This window comes from Lissotriton helveticus, chromosome 7 (assembly GCF_964261635.1).
Source record: "Lissotriton helveticus chromosome 7, aLisHel1.1, whole genome shotgun sequence".
NCBI classification, from domain to species: domain Eukaryota; kingdom Metazoa; phylum Chordata; class Amphibia; order Caudata; family Salamandridae; genus Lissotriton; species Lissotriton helveticus.
Window position 1 is genome coordinate 1,872,709,519 of NC_136068.1, and position 15,886 is coordinate 1,872,725,404.

At 45.5% G+C, this 15,886-nt stretch overlaps 1 protein-coding gene across 1 annotated transcript; it reads left to right on the top strand.

Moving 5' to 3' along the window:
- Positions 1-704: 704 nt before the first annotated feature.
- On the top strand, positions 705-1,622 carry LOC144769824 (olfactory receptor 1L4-like). Its single transcript, XM_078654011.1, has one exon. The coding sequence runs from the start codon at positions 705-707 to the stop codon at positions 1,620-1,622; it is 918 nt and encodes a 305-aa protein (XP_078510137.1).
- Positions 1,623-15,886: the final 14,264 nt, after the last annotated feature.

The following is a 15,886-nucleotide window of genomic DNA, read 5'->3' on the forward strand; positions in this document are numbered from 1 at the left end:
GAAGAGTATGAGGCTCTTCGATGCTCCACAATTAATATTAAAAAATCATAACTCTGGTTTGACTAATTGGATTTGTGTCTTTTTAATGTTAAATAATTGCTTACAATGTACTTGATTTTTCAAAATGAGTGTGGTATTTTTCTTGTGTTTTCACTTTATTGCTGTTTGTCAGCTTCATAAATACATTACAGATTGCCTCTGAGCTGAATCTGACTACATTTGAGCCAGAGTACACGACAGCTTCGCACAGGTTAATTTAGTGGCTTTTGATTCACTATGACAGGGATTGTAACCCAATTATCAATCTGTGACTCTCTTAAATCGTCCATTATGTGACACAACCTATTAGCACATAGGTTGCATCGCAGAGTTACAGACAGGTCACATGACAACAGTGTTGAAATTGTACTCACTTTTTGGGATTTTTCTGTTAGTAAATCGAGCCCTCAGTTCTCAGAGAAGGGAAAGGAGCTTAACAAATGTTATTAACTTGTATTGGCTTTAACAGTTGCCCCTTTCTCAGACATGGCACCATGCTTATATTGTATGGTGATATTCATTGAAAATTTCTTTTTTTTCTTTTTAAATGATTTGGAAACAGTCAACTTTCTTATTTATTTTCGCCACAATCACTTATATTTACATTTCATGATTCTTCGTGTTCGGATTATATTCAAATCAGAGTTGTGCAGTGCTTCTGACAAATGGAACGGTCGAACCTGAGTTCAGAGGAAAAATTCCTGATTGTGGGATTTTCTGACCTTCCTCAGTTGAGACTTCCACTTTTTTTACTAATTTATCTGCTAACTGTGGTCGGAAATCTTCTTATCATGACAACAATTTATTCTACTTTGTGTCTGCACACACCTATGTATTTCTTCCTGAGCAACTTGTCTTTCATCGATATCAGCTATACCTCAGTTATTTTCCCAGTGATGCTAGGTCACTTCTTTCTAGAGGGTATCCATGTAACTTTGACCGAATGTCTATTGCAGATGTATTTTTTCATGGTCATGTTGTGTACAGAAGTGTTTTTTCTCACAGTCATGGCTTACGACCGGTTTGTGGCCATCTGCAACCCGTTACGGTACTTAACCATCATGAATAAGGCTATGTGCATCCAAATGGCTGCTGTAAGCGGGGCACTGGGACTTATAGAGACTTTACCACACACAATAGCTGTGTATACCCTCTCCTTCTGTGAGTCTCACATAATTGACCACTTCTTCTGTGATGTGACAGCCATGATGAAGATTTATTGCACCAGCACTCGTGGCATTGAGATTCTTACCTGCATTTTGAGTGCTCTTTTGACATTGATGTCATTTGTTTTAAAAATCATCTCATATATCAACATCGTCTCATCAATCTTGAAAATCAAATCAGTTGGCGGAAGAAATAAGTCCTTTTCAACATGTACTTCCCACCTCACTGTTGTTGTGCTATTTTACGGATCTCTCGCTTCTACGTACATGCGACCAACATCAACGTTTTCAATTAAAACCAATAAGATATCATCTTTGGTATATATCGCTCTTACCCCACTGTGTAACCCAATTATATACAGTCTGAAAAATACAGAGTTTAAAAATGCTGTCAGGAAAACAAAGAAAACAACATAGAATATAGCAATGGGCAATGATTCATTGGCAACATCACTTTTAGGTAACAAATATCATATGTACTTGTTCAATGTTAGTAAATCATTTAAAAAAGGTGACAAATTCCATTGGGCTATGCAAGTAACACTCCATTTCAATGATATTCTCTTTTGTAAAGAAAATTGCCTAGTATTAACATCCAAAAATACATAATGGAAACTATCTATGTAGAACAGAAATAAGATATTTTTGTTAACAATGTACTCATTACATGTTTGTTTCATAAGAAAGAGTTATGCTGGCAGAGTTAACATTTCTTATTAATTGGTGAATTTGAATGTAGAAATGTAAATGTGTAAACTCCCAAAAGTACATCTTGAGCTATGCATATTAAAATTAATTGCGATAACCTCTAAATAATACAGGCACATTTTTGGAGTCAGTGTCAATCAATGGAATTGTAGATTGTATGTTATTTGGTGCTACTGATTTGTGGTTTTCATTCTTTCTTTCACTTTTGTCTATGTGTTAGACCTGGAGGCACCCAGTCCCACTAGGGTAGCTTATCACAGAGTAGACAAGAGTAAACTCGGAGACAAATTTGTGTTAAGCTTGCATCACACCGCATACAGTAACTCAGCGCCCTTCCACAAAAAGAATGACGCTACACCTGTTTAGAAAAATACGGGCTGTTTTATAAAATTCTATAGTAGTTACTCTTGGTTTCTTAACAGTGTTTAGATTTCATTTATAGAATAACTTTGCATTTGATTGTTAGCACATTCACAGTTCCAATTAACAATAAGGACACCTTTTCCCTTTCCCACTTGACAGGGGCTCATTAGGAATTCTTAGCTCTTATATATGCATTGAATATTCCACAGTTTTAACTGAAGCAAATGACAATTAGTCCGGTGCTCTGCAATTCTCCACGACTGTATCTTGCCCTGGAAAGATCAGTGTTATTACCAGCAATCAGTTACATTTGTTCAGCAAACAGTTCACAATTAGTCCATTAATATCTGAGTTCACAGTGGGGCATTTAAATAAAGGCAGGCACGTTGTTTGTTCAGGTTATATAACCAAATAATTTCATCTTTCCCCACCATGGTTTGACATATTCACCCAGTGTAATTCGTAGGCTTCACACACTCTACACAAATGTATCACCTCCCCAACCAAGGTTTCCCTCTGTCAAGCTCCGCTCTTTTAACTTAGTCCCCAAAGACGGTACCATCAACTTCCTTCAGTAAGCGCCTCTCCACAGGCAACCTCGTTATGCGGGGATAGGTTTAACAACTCTTTGGTGCGCTTTTCTAGGTTACTATTAGCAGCGCAGAGTACTTGGCAGAGTTTACACCAGAGCCTTGCTGCAGTTTAGTCTCACTGGGTACCGGCAGTTGGTTTGCTCTTATGGGGAAGCCAGTTAACTGAGTTTCTCCCCTCCCGCTACCCCTCTTGAGTCGGGAGCGAGGTCCGCTTTGCTCCTCGGCCCCGCACCTCACTTCCTAATCTTACCGAGTGCTGGACAATTCGTCCCGGTCAGCTTTCTCCACTGAACACACCGCAGTTGTTCGTTAAAGTTCCCCGGCCCCAGCGCTGTCAGCTTCTCACAGCTGACTGGGCCGGAACTTCACCACGCTCCCTTGACGCCTCTCACCCGCCTCCTTCTCCTCAGTGCACCCGCAACAGCACCGCTGGTTGCTATAACACTGCCTCCCTTGACCTGCTGCATCGCTGATCACAACCGGGCCCTTCCCACGAAATCTCCTCAGCGGGGGGCCCGTAACTAAGCGGCAGAGATCTACGGAAAGGGACCTCGGAAGCCGCTGCGACCAGGTAGGGTTTGGTTCACATTCCTTTGGCTCAGGAAGCAATTGGGGTCAGTGGCGGTGAAACGACCGACTCCTTCCCCTCCCTCTCTTTTCTCCTGAGTATCAAGGCAGTTCAAATTGATTCATGAAGGGCAGGGGGGGGGATCTACCCAGGCTCTTTCCTTGATAAGTACTTTCTCAATGGGATTCTCGAACTAGCCTCTCCCAGTTCTCCATCAGCACTTCAGATGGAATTTCCTCTCAGGCTCAGACAAGACTAGAGAGTTAGTGGCACTAAAATCAAGGTAGGGCTCAGTCAATAGGTAGGGCGGCATGTCAGCAAATAGAGCAGCCGGTCCAAGGGACGATCTAACCCCTAACAGTGCGCCTTCCTCCCCACCCTATTGCTTCACTCCTCATCAGGTTCTACTACAGTGCTCTGGTCACTTCTCACAATGGCCTCCCTAACACTGGCCTTTTATAGGCTGGGCTCTGGCTACCAGAACTGGCTAGAAGGTTCTAGAACTTCTCTATGTAATCCTATGGGTCAGAACTTCTGAGGTAAAAGATGTGGCAGTTACAAGCCACCATTTCGTGTGTCTATGTTTTCACCAAGTCAGGAAAGCACTTTAGGCCTCAAAAAGACATAGGGGTAAGGTAGCACCTAACCCCAAGGACAACACCAAAAATTCCAGTGGACATAAAAATGAAAAGAGATAGGAGGCCAATAAAGGGACAAAAATAAATAAATAATTAGGAGGGACCACCCAAAGGGCTGACAGGTCTAACACGCGTCCCCCCCAGCTGAAAGTGGGGAGAGCTAAGCAACCCCTTGGGAGTTCTGATCACTAAGGCGGAAATACCTAGCGAGACCGTCTGCATTGGCGTGGTCCACCCCAGGCCGATGTTCCACCCGGAAGTCCACTCCCTGTAGGGAGCTAGACCATCTCAACAGCTTGGGATTCTCTCCCTTCTTTTGCATCAGCCAACGAAGGGGTCGGTGGTCGGTCTGCACCAGGAAGTGCGCAGCTTCTTCAGAGCCCATACCACCGCAAAGGCTTCCCGCTCAATTGCACTCCACCTCTGTTCCAGGGGAAGCAGTCTCCTGGACAAGAAGACAACCGGTTGATCCAGACCCTCTTCATTGAGTTGCAATAACACTGCCCCAATGCCATGCTCTGATGCGTCCGTCTGGACAATGAATTCCTTGGAAAAATCAGGGGCCCTTAGGACTGGAGCAACACACATTGCTTGTTTCAAGGTGTCAAAGGCTTGCTGACAAGCCTCTGTCCAGACTACCCGTCGGGGTTGCTTCTTGGATGTGAGTTCAGTTAGGGGTGCCACAATAGTGCCATACCCCTTCACAAAGCGACGGTAGTAACCTGTGAGGCCCAGGAAAGCTCGGACCTCGGTTTGGCTCTTGGGGGGCTCCCAGGCCATAATAGCCTCAATCTTCGCCTGAAGGGGCTGCACCGTTCCCCTGCCCACCAAGTGGACTAGGTACACCACCGACCCCTGCCCGATCTGACACTTGCTGGCCTTGATTGTCAAGCCAGCCTGTTTCAGGGCTTGGAGAACAGCTTGAAGGTGACACAAGTGGTCCTCCCAGCTGCTGCTGAAGACGGCAATGTGATCCAGATAAGCAGCAGAGAAGGCCTCCATCCCGGAGAGGACCTTGTTCACCAGCCGCTGTAATGTGGCAGGAGCGTTCTTGAACCCAAAGGGCATCACACAGAACTGGTAGTATCCCTCAGGCGTGGAGAAGGCTGACCTTTCCCTTGCTCCATCTGTAAGGGAGATTTGCCAGTACCCTGAGGTGAGGTCAAAGGTACTCAAGTATTGGACAGCTCCCAGCCGGTCAATGAGTTCATCCGCCCTAGGGATCGGATGAGCATCAGTTTTGGTCACTGAATTCAGTCCCCGGTAATCCACACAGAACCTTAGTTCTGGATTGGTGCCCGGTGGGGCAGCTTTTGGTACCAGAACCACCGGACTGGACCAGGGGCTACTTGAAGGTTCAATTACTCCTAGCTCCAGCATCTTAGTGACTTCACTGTGGATGCTGGCCTTTACCTTATCTGGCAGCCGGTAGATCTTAGACTTCACAGGAGGGCTGTCTCCTGTGTCCACATCATGGGTACACAGGTGGGTCCTTCCCGAGATAAGGGAGAACAGAGAGGAATATTGCCCCAGGACCTGGCAGCAGTCCCTCCGCTGTTCAGGAGTCAGGGATGGGGAGAGAATCCCTCCCTCCACCGACCCATCCTTTTCCTGAGACGAGAAGAGATCAGGGAGAGGCTCGCTTTCCTTTTCCTCTGCTCCATCAGTCACCATCATCAAGATTACTTCTGACCTCTCATGGTGGGGTTTGAGACGATTGGCATGGAGCACCCGATGGGGCTGCCGGGGGTCTTAAGATCCACGAGATAAGTGGCCTTACCCTTTTTCTCAATCACCTCAAAGGGGCCTGTCCAGCTATCCTGGAGGGCACTGAGCTCTCCAGGTTCCATCACCCACACTTTCTGGCCAGGCTCCAATTCCACAGAGTGAGCATTGTGGTCATACCACTCCTTCAACACTGCCTGGCTGGCTTCCAAGTTGTCAGAAGCTTGCTTCCACAACTTAGCCATTTGGCTTCGGAAGGCCAGCATATAGTCAAAACATCCTGGGGAAGCTTCCTGGGAGTCTTTTCCCATCCGTATTTCACCAGGCTGAGAGGTCCACGCACAGTGTGCCCATACAGAAGTTCGAAGGGGCTGAAGACCACTACCTTCTGTGGCACTTCCCTGTAGGAAAACAACAGACAGGGTAGGAGGACGTCCCATTTCCTCCGCAGGCTCTCAGGCAGACTTCGGATCATGCCTTTCAAGGTTTTGTTGAACCTTTCCCATAGACCATTGGTCTGTGGGTGGTAAGGAGTAGTGAACCTGTAGGTAACCCCACACTCCTTCCACATAGCCCGCATGTAAGCTGACATGAAGTTGGTCCCCCGGTCAGACACAACTCCCTTGGGGAAACCCACTCGGGTAAAGATCCCCATCAGGGCCCTATCCACTGCAGGTGCAGTAATGGTCCTCAGAGAAATTGCCTCCGGGTACCGTGTGGCGTGATCCACCAAAACCAGGATAAACCTGTGACCAGCTGAAGTAGGTGGATCCAGTGGCCCAACAATGTCGATGCCTACCCTTTCATAGGGGTTGCTAACGACAGGTAGTGGTTCCAGGGGAGCTTTCAGCTTCACCCCTGTTTTCCCACTGGCTTGGCATGACACACATTTCCGACAGTAGGTGTCGACGCCACCCTCATCTGAGGCCAATAAAAATGAGGGACGAGCCGGGCAAAGGTCTTGTCCTGGCCCAAGTGTCCTGCCAAGGGTATTTCATGAGCCAATTCTAAAAGAAAGGCTCGGTAACATTGGGGAACAACCAAAGCCTGTGACGAACCGTGCACTGGAGCCTTGAGTTCACTGAAAAGGAGTCCATCCTCCCAATAAATGTGGTAGTTCCCCATAATGTTACCCGCTGCCTGGGCTGAGGCCTGACGCCTCAGGCCCTCAAGGGTAGGGCACTCCTTCTGGCCCTTACAAAACTCCTCTCTGTTAGGCCCCCCTCCACATGCCATTCGGCAGGGATTGGGAGGTTCTCCAGTGAGACAACATCCCCCTCCGTGGACTCCAGGTCCACCACCTCAGGTGGCCTATCCATCTCACGAGGCTTGGATGCCGAGGCAGGCTTCTCCTGTCCCCGGTTTGATCCCTTTCTGGCAGCTGGCTGAGCCTTTGTTCCAGGCTCCAGCCCTAGCGAACACCCCCTCCGGGTAGTCGCGGACCTTGTGCTGGCACAGGTCCAGTCAGGTGTACCCAGCATCTCAGAATGAGTCCGGTATTCCACCTCCTTCCAAGCATTGTGCTCCATATCATTCCCGAACAGACAATCAACTGGCACGGCAGGGCTTACGGCAACTCGAAGAGGACCTTCAACCCCTTCCCACTCAAATGGAACCTCGGCCACCGGGTAGTGACCTAATCTGCCGTCAGCCATCATGGTGGGGTGGAGTACATGTGGAATCACCTGCTCTGGAGACACCAGTTGACTCCTTACCATAGTCATACTGGCTCCTGTGTCTCTCAGAGCCTCCCCTCTTTGGCCATTGATGGTGACCCACTGCCCATACTTGGTAGTATTTGAGGGCACCTTGATCTTAGGAACCATCTCCCGATCTCCCAGGGACACTAAAGTGACACCCTCCCACTCCCCTCCCTTATCTAAGGGCAACTCCTTCCTGAGCATTACGGTATGCACCTGTTACAACGCATTCGTTACTCCGCACTACCATTACAACGCGACTTTTATAACGCATACCATTACAACGCATTGCGCTGGGGGGCGCTATAGGATAGGGAATGGTATAATTTACTATCCAACACCTTCCCTAGGGTCCACGGGGACTGGAGTTAGAATAGTAAATTATACTTACCACTATCCAGCACCCCAAAGCGCTATGCGTTGTAATGGTATGCGTTGTAATGGTCGCGTTGTAATGGTAGGTAGTTGTAACGGTATGCGGAGTAACGTCATACATCCGAGCATTACACTAGCTACTCCCGGGGCTTTACCTCCAGTGGGAGGGGGTGGTCTCTTTGGGCACTTGGCGTCTCCTTTGTAGTGCCCAACCCCACCACATTCATAGCAGCGGACAACCCTTGGCTGCTGACTATGGTCAGGATGAGGGTTTTTCGGCGGGCTGGCCCTAGGAATGAATCCTGATCCCTTGCCTTGGAAGTTATTTTGGGGGCCTCTAGAGAACTCCCTCTTCTTATCTCCCCCTTCTTTCTTCTGGGTAGCGCCCTGTCCGGTCCTTTGGGAATCCCCTCCAGTCCCCTTTGAGGACATCCGGGTACTAGCCCAGATGTCCGCCTCCTCAGCAAGCTTCCGGGGGCTGGTCAGCTTGCTGTCCACCAGGTGTTGTCGCAGCTCAGGAAAACATTTCTCGAGTAGGTGCTCCTTGAGGATAAGATCATACAACCCCTCGTAGTTCCCCACCTCGCTGCCTTGCACCCAACCCTCTAGGGCCTTCTTTGCATAGTCTAGGAAATCCACCCAATTCTGTGTAGCCAGTTTGTAGCTGCTCCTAAACTTCTGTCGGTACTTTTCAGGAGTCAACCCAAACGTTTTTATCAGGGCCACTTTCATGGTGGGGTAGTTGGTCTGTTCCCCCTGCTCTAGGGCCAAAAGTGTATCCCTTCCTGCCAGAGGCATGTATTTGTCAGTGAATGCCTAAAAATAGGCAACCTAAATATACTACACAAGTTGTGTAAGTAAAGATACACTTTGATGTTTGTTTGTCTGTTAGTCCTGACGAAAGCCCCATAGACTCAGCCGAGCCAAGGGGGGCTGAAACATGTCGACAAAACCTTTAATAATACACGTATAGATCTAGTAACTCGATCTATTACAAGTACCGCTTACGTTTTACTTCAATAGACTCACACCATTTATTAAATACTTTCAGGTGTTATTCTATTTTTTAACTTACACTTTCACTCACCCTTACTTAGTGGGGGCATTTTACAAATCTCTGGACACTGCAATCTAGACCAGAGGAGCCTCTGGATGAGGCGGGCATCAAGCACGTACTATAGCACCCTATGATAAATGCCACAACTACAATGTGGGGCGGATGAAAGACATATAACGCAATACCGAGATACATTGAGTTTTTGAGGGTGCTATAGAGTTTTCTATCCAAAGGTTTAGAATTGTAACAAGTGTCCATTTCCGCACCTGATAACCTACATACTTACCCTGGGGAAGTAAATGGACATTTATTCCTCCTCCCTACCTCCTTGATTATCAAGTATATTAAGCAGCGCACAGCTGCGGGAGTTCTTAAGAACTTGAGAAACACTGTTTCCACATTTCTGGCATTGGAAGAGAGGTACTATGGAAGGTAACGTTGGATTGCGTTTCGACGAAAGCGATATCGATGAAATACTGGCAGCACAGCCACTCCTACAAAATTCAGATCTCACTGATGCATTGGCTCAGACAAATGACTGGGACACACTCTCCAAAAGGAAGAGAGACCAAATTCGCACGGCCATTCATGGCATCATTATGACCGAATACTTACGGTCAAAAACAGCTCCAAGGGGCCTATGGGTAAACAACGCACCAAGAATATTTCTACATGACCTGGCATTCCGCAGAGACTGGTCCTCCATCTCCTGGAAGTGTACCCTAGACTACCTTGTACTTATCATAAAAACAGCAAAAAGACTTTCAGAAGCATTACTACTAGAGATTCAAGCATGCGAAAACGAACTTAAAAAAAACATCAACCCACTGGTATATAAAAAGAAACTGGAAGAAATTACTAAAGAGATGGAAGAAACAAAAGAGTTCATAATGCAAAGTAAGCTGCAGAAACTTGGAAAAGACCTGAAAAAATGTTGCCAGGAAAGGATGCACCCCTATTCAAAAGAAGATTATAACATCACCGATCCGGGCTCCGATAACGAATCCGTGGGAAGGAATTCTTCCAATAACTCAGTGAGCAGCTCTCAAGACTACACCCCTAAGAGAGGCAGGAATACCAATCGATATCAACGACCAAGGAGGGGCAATAGATGGCAAAGACCGTACTACCCAAGCATGAACATACCATACTTCCAACCATACATGCCACAATATGGAGGGTGGAAGGATCCTTATAATCACGGAATGCAACATATGCCACCGATGGGAAACCAACAACAATCTGGACAACAAAACCAACAGCAACAACAACCGTCTTTTTTAGCCAGGGGCCAAAATCAACCCCGAGGAAGAAAAAAGTCTCTAGCGTGGCAAGATCAACAGCGGAACATACTGACAAGGAGCATGTCATCAGCCCAACCGACCACGAGCAAGAACAGTCACTAATTGTCAACCTCGCAAATATTGAACTCTCTGAAGACCAAAATAAAGTCCTAAATAGAGGACTGGGATTCGTACCTACACCACCGATGGATAGCTTCAAACTCAAGTGTGAGTTAGCAGAATTCTGCCGAGTCCTTAAACTAAAAGCATTCTTTGCAGGGACCCCTACTCGTCCACAAGAAGGGGATACCAGATTAAAGAGAAAATCTACCTTTACTCCCCCAACAGGAAGTGTTCCACCTGAGCTTCAAACCTTCGAACAAGCCCTGCTGAAAGGTGTGGACGTCATGGAACAAAACAAGAGGACTCCCTTCCAAAATCTTAGCAAAAGGGAACGCCAAGCACTCAAGACCTTAGAAACCAATGAGGACATAGTAATCAAACCCGCTGACAAGGGGGGAGGGATCGTGATCTTAAGTAAAGAAGGCTACAACCAACAATGCCTAGCCCTCCTGTCAGATACAAAGTTCTACAAGAAAATTGACAGAGATCCTACAGAGAGACTTCTAAATACCATCACGATGATGATTTACGAGGCTGAAAATAACATGTGGATAACAGACAAAGAGGCAGACTATCTACTTGCAAAGGAACCTAAGACCCCTTACTTCTATTCACTACCAAAGATACACAAAAATAAATCTCCTCCCCCAGGACGACCTATAGTTTCGGGTATAGGTTCGATCCTTGAACCACTTTCAAAATTCGCTGATGAATATTTGAAACCCCTTGTCCAGAAGACGCCCACCTACCTAAAAGACACTAGAGACTTATTAATACAGATCTCTGAAAAACCATTCGATCAGAAAACGATGCTCCTAGTGGGACTAGACGTGGAGTCATTGTACACGAGCTTACCACAGAATGACACTCTACAAATGCTCGAGGATGTCCTCTTCAATGAGGATTGGAAATATCACACCCCAAGACATTTCGTCCTACAATGCTGTAAATTAGCTCTGAAAGAAAACATTTTCGAATATGAAGGAGACCTATATTTACAAAACCATGGCACTTCCATGGGCAGTGCCTTTGCTCATTCGGTGGCTGGACTATATGTGAGCCATTTTGAGGTGCTCAATGAATCGAATCCGTACTCTTCCAGTATTTTATACTGGAAGAGATACATTGATGATATCCTTCTCATATGGGACATTAAACATGACCTGAAACTTTTCATTGACTGGCTCAATGGACGTGACCCATGGCTGAAATTCACGTACACGGCTAACAACTCAACAATTGACTTTCTGGATCTCACCATCTTTGTTGAAAATAACATCTTACAAACAAGAACCTACATCAAACCAACTGCAAAAAACAGCCTACTATCTTATAAGAGCTACCACCCCAAACCACTGAGAGACAATCTTCCATACAGTCAGTTTTTAGGAATAAAAAGAAACTGTACTAAAGACGATGATTACAAAAGACAGGCACTGGAACTTAGCTAAAAGCTAAAGGCAAGAGACTACACAACTGCTACAATTCGCAAATGCAGGAAACGTGCGAATAATCAACCCAGGGACTGCCTTTTACAGATCCACCCAAAAGACCCTGTACCAGATTTAGCTACTTGTGTAACAACATTCTGCCCCTCCACTTATGAGGTACAAAAACTAGTTAATAAAAACTGGAACATTCTTAACACCGGCAAATTTGCCTGGCCAAAACCCCGGTTCGCAAACAAACGAACCAGAAATTTAAGAGATGCTTTGGTTAACACCCGTCCGAGAAGTAAACAACAGTCTGTAATAACAAGGGACATGACGATGACACCAATAACAGGCCATCACCCCTGCGGTAATTGCATAGCCTGTAAATTCACGACGACCTCAAAACAGTTACAACTAACAGAGACTCTCCTATGGACCCAGAGGCAGCACACGAACTGCAACTCTACCCATGTCATATACATGGCGAGCTGTCCCTGCCAAAAGAAATACATAGGGATGACCTGTAGAAAAGTCAAAACAAGAATAGGAGAACACAGAAGCAACATAAGACTTAAAAAGACAACTACTAAATTATGTGCACACTTCGTAGAGACAAAGCACTCCAGTGAAGATCTACGTTGGACAGTGTTAGAAATGCTCGTTGACAAAACCCAAAATGCTGAAAAAAAGCTTTACGAAAAAGAACAAAGATGTGTGAATCGCCTCAAAACCCATATCTGGGGGCTCAACGATAATATCCCTTGGCACCAATTCGCTACATAACAACCCCATTTGTCTATCGAGTGCGCTAATAAAAGAAAATAACTCAGAAATCGACATGTGGTCATAACAAGAAAAAAGAAACCCGATCTACATTCACATCGGGTCAGTAAGAACTCCAAAGGAGAATAGACATAGTATCTTTCCCCTTATGAACATATCCTGAAGTCCGTGGAAATTTCTTAAAAGTGTGCCCCAAATATGAGGTATTTGAAAGACTCTAGTGTGCACAACCTTTAAAAACATCAAAATTAATCAAGCGCTAGAAAACGGTACAGAAGTCCACACAAACGTGCTCGTATACAGACAATGATGTGCGATTAAATATGAATGACATTCTTCCAAAGTTAGAACATCACCCAAGAGTGTGCACTAACACCGGAACCAATAAAGTTAATCAACTTCCAAAAAAACAACACATGAGCCCTTTAAAACGCGCTACTGACGTCCTTTCCACATCCAGGGGCAGAGTCAGAACAAGCGGCAGAATCCTTGGCCATGCGGGTAATGGCGGCTTAACGTTTGGTGTTCTTCTTCTTTCCAAACTGCGGTAAGGTTGAATGTGTGCACTTAATAACGGTGTTCCGCTTTCCTCTAGCTCTGAGCTACAAGGAAGCGTGAACCCCCTGACGAGGCCAAAAACCGATTGCCATTAGGTAAGAGGGCGTTTTCACTAAGCATCCTTAAACGCGCTACTGTTTGCAAGCGACGTAAATTGTAAAATATTTCACATATAGCTGCATTTATTGCGAAGCGCCTAGCTCCATGAGAGTACTGCCGTCACCTCAGTGCGAACAATATTACAAGATACATTTAAAGTAATTCACCGGCCAATAGTCCACTCCCATTAGAAAGCCGACACCTTTCCAATTTTTGTAACTCGAATGAAGCGTAACACACGTGCACAGCACTAACTTATCATATGCACGTATAAAGAGCGTAATATCTTACGAATATGCTATAACGATGAGCTCCCATAGCTTGTGATATCCTGTCATTGCGCGCAAATAAGAGGCGTTTTTAAGCTCAACTTCCGAGTTTTACAGCCTAACCTCATAAAATAGGACACACTCCCCTTGTATCACCCAGGAGTATTACATCTTCTGCAAACAATGGGTACTTGTGAATAAGCTCTGTAAAATTAGCTGATTGGCATAACGATACCCTGTGACCACATCCATGCCACAATGTTAATGCAATGTAAGTTTGCAAGTGCAGACCCCCTATAACAACCTTTGGGTCTATGAAACCAGTGGTTAATCAAGGTCAATCATGATAACTGTCGCTTTCTATCCTCTCTCAGTCCTCTACCTAAAGTAGCCCTTCCTCCACCCAATGCCAGGCAAAATCTTAGAATAGATATTAGAAAGATGAGACAATAGCTATCTTCCCCCCCCCCCCTAAACAGTACATAATATCTTATAAATACCTTAGAATTGTGTATTCTATGTCTGTTTTTCCCTCTCTTTTTACAGGTTAAAAGAGTGCGATTGGTCAGTGAATGCCTAAAAATAGGCAACCTAAATATACTACACAAGTTGTGTAAGTAAAGATACACTTTGATGTTTGTTTGTCTGTTAGTCCCGATGAAAGCCCCATAGACTCAGCCGAGCCAAGGGGGGCTGAAACATGTCGACAAAACCTTTAATAATACACTTATAGATCTAGTAACTCGATCTATTACAAGTACCGCTTACGTTTTACTTCAATAGACTCACACCATTTATTAAATACTTTCAGGTGTTATTCTATTTTTTAACTTACACTTTCACTCACCCTTACTTAGTGGGGGCATCTTACAAATCTCTGGACACTGCAATCTAAACCAGAGTAGCCTCTGGATGAGGCGGGCATCAAGCACGTACTATAGCACCCTATGATAAATGCCACAACTACAATGTGGGGCGGATGAAAGACATATACCGCAATACCGAGATACATTGAGTTTTTGAGGGTGCTATAGAGTTTTCTATACAAAGGTTTAGAATTGTAACAAGTGTCCATTTCCGCACCTGATAACCTACAAGCCACCCCCCAGTGTTTTTCCAATATCCCATGGGCTCTTAAGGAGACCTCATAGGCAGCCACTCATTTCGCAATGTCATCCCCTGCGCTGTAGCTGGCGACTACGTCCTTTGGTAAATAAGGTCTGTGTTCCCTGGTTGTGTGTTTGGGTTCGCTGCCACCAACAGGAGTACTGGGAGTCCCTATTTGTAGGGCCTTGAGATCTAGCTCTATGAGCCAACCCCTTTTCCTCCCTCTCCTTCTCTAACCTAGCCAACTCCCATTTTAACTGCCTTTCTTCTCTCCGGTCCCCTAGTTCAGCTTCAGTCAAACTCCTCACAGAGACACTGCTGTCCTCCCTTAAGAGTGTTCTAGGACCTGTTAGTAGGTTCCCTCCCTCAGATTGGTACAGAACATCCACTCCGATGACAGTGTCCCGGTCCACCTCTTCCTCCTCCAACTTCCCATCTAGGTGGGCTTCCGCCCATGCCCTCAAGCTAGTTTGAAGGTCGTTCTTTTTCGCACCTCGCTTGAAAAACACCCCCTTTCTCTGGCAAAAGTCTGTGAGTTGGGCCGCAGTATTGGTCTCCAACTCCTCCAAATCAAATTCCATTTTGCCACCAGGGTCACGGACAGCCACTTAGAAGAAGATAAGGAAGGGCGTAAAGTAAGGGCTACCTCCACCCACCACCAGGAGAAAATATGGAAAAACAAAACTTTTAATTAGGGAGTCCGCTTAGGAGAAAACTCCAGGTGTAGGTTTGTGGAGCACACTAAGCCACTGCTAAGTGGATGCAAGCACCAGCTCTTATCCCACCGCTGGACACCAATTATGTTAGACCTGGGGGCACCCAGTCCAACTAGGGTAGCTTAGCACAGAGTAGACAAGACTAAACTCGGAGACAAATTTGTGTTAAGCTTGCATCACACTGCATACAGTAACTCAGCGCCCATCCACAAAAAGAATGACTCTACACCTGTTTAGAAAAATACGGGCTGTTTTATAAAATTCTATTGTAGTTACTCCTGGTTTCTTAGCAGTGTTTATTTCATTTATAGAATAACTTTGCATTTGATTGTTAGCACATTCACAGTTCCAATTAACAATAAGGACACCTTTTCCCTTTCCCACTTGACAGGGGCTTATTAGGAATTCTTAGCTCTTATATATGCATTGAATATTCCACAGTTTTAACTGAAGCAAATGACAATTAGTCCGGTGCTCTGCAATTCTCCACGACTGTATCTTGCCCTGGAAAGATCAGTGTTATTAACAGCAATCAGTTACATTTGATCAGCAAACAGTTCACAATTAGTCCATTAATAACTGA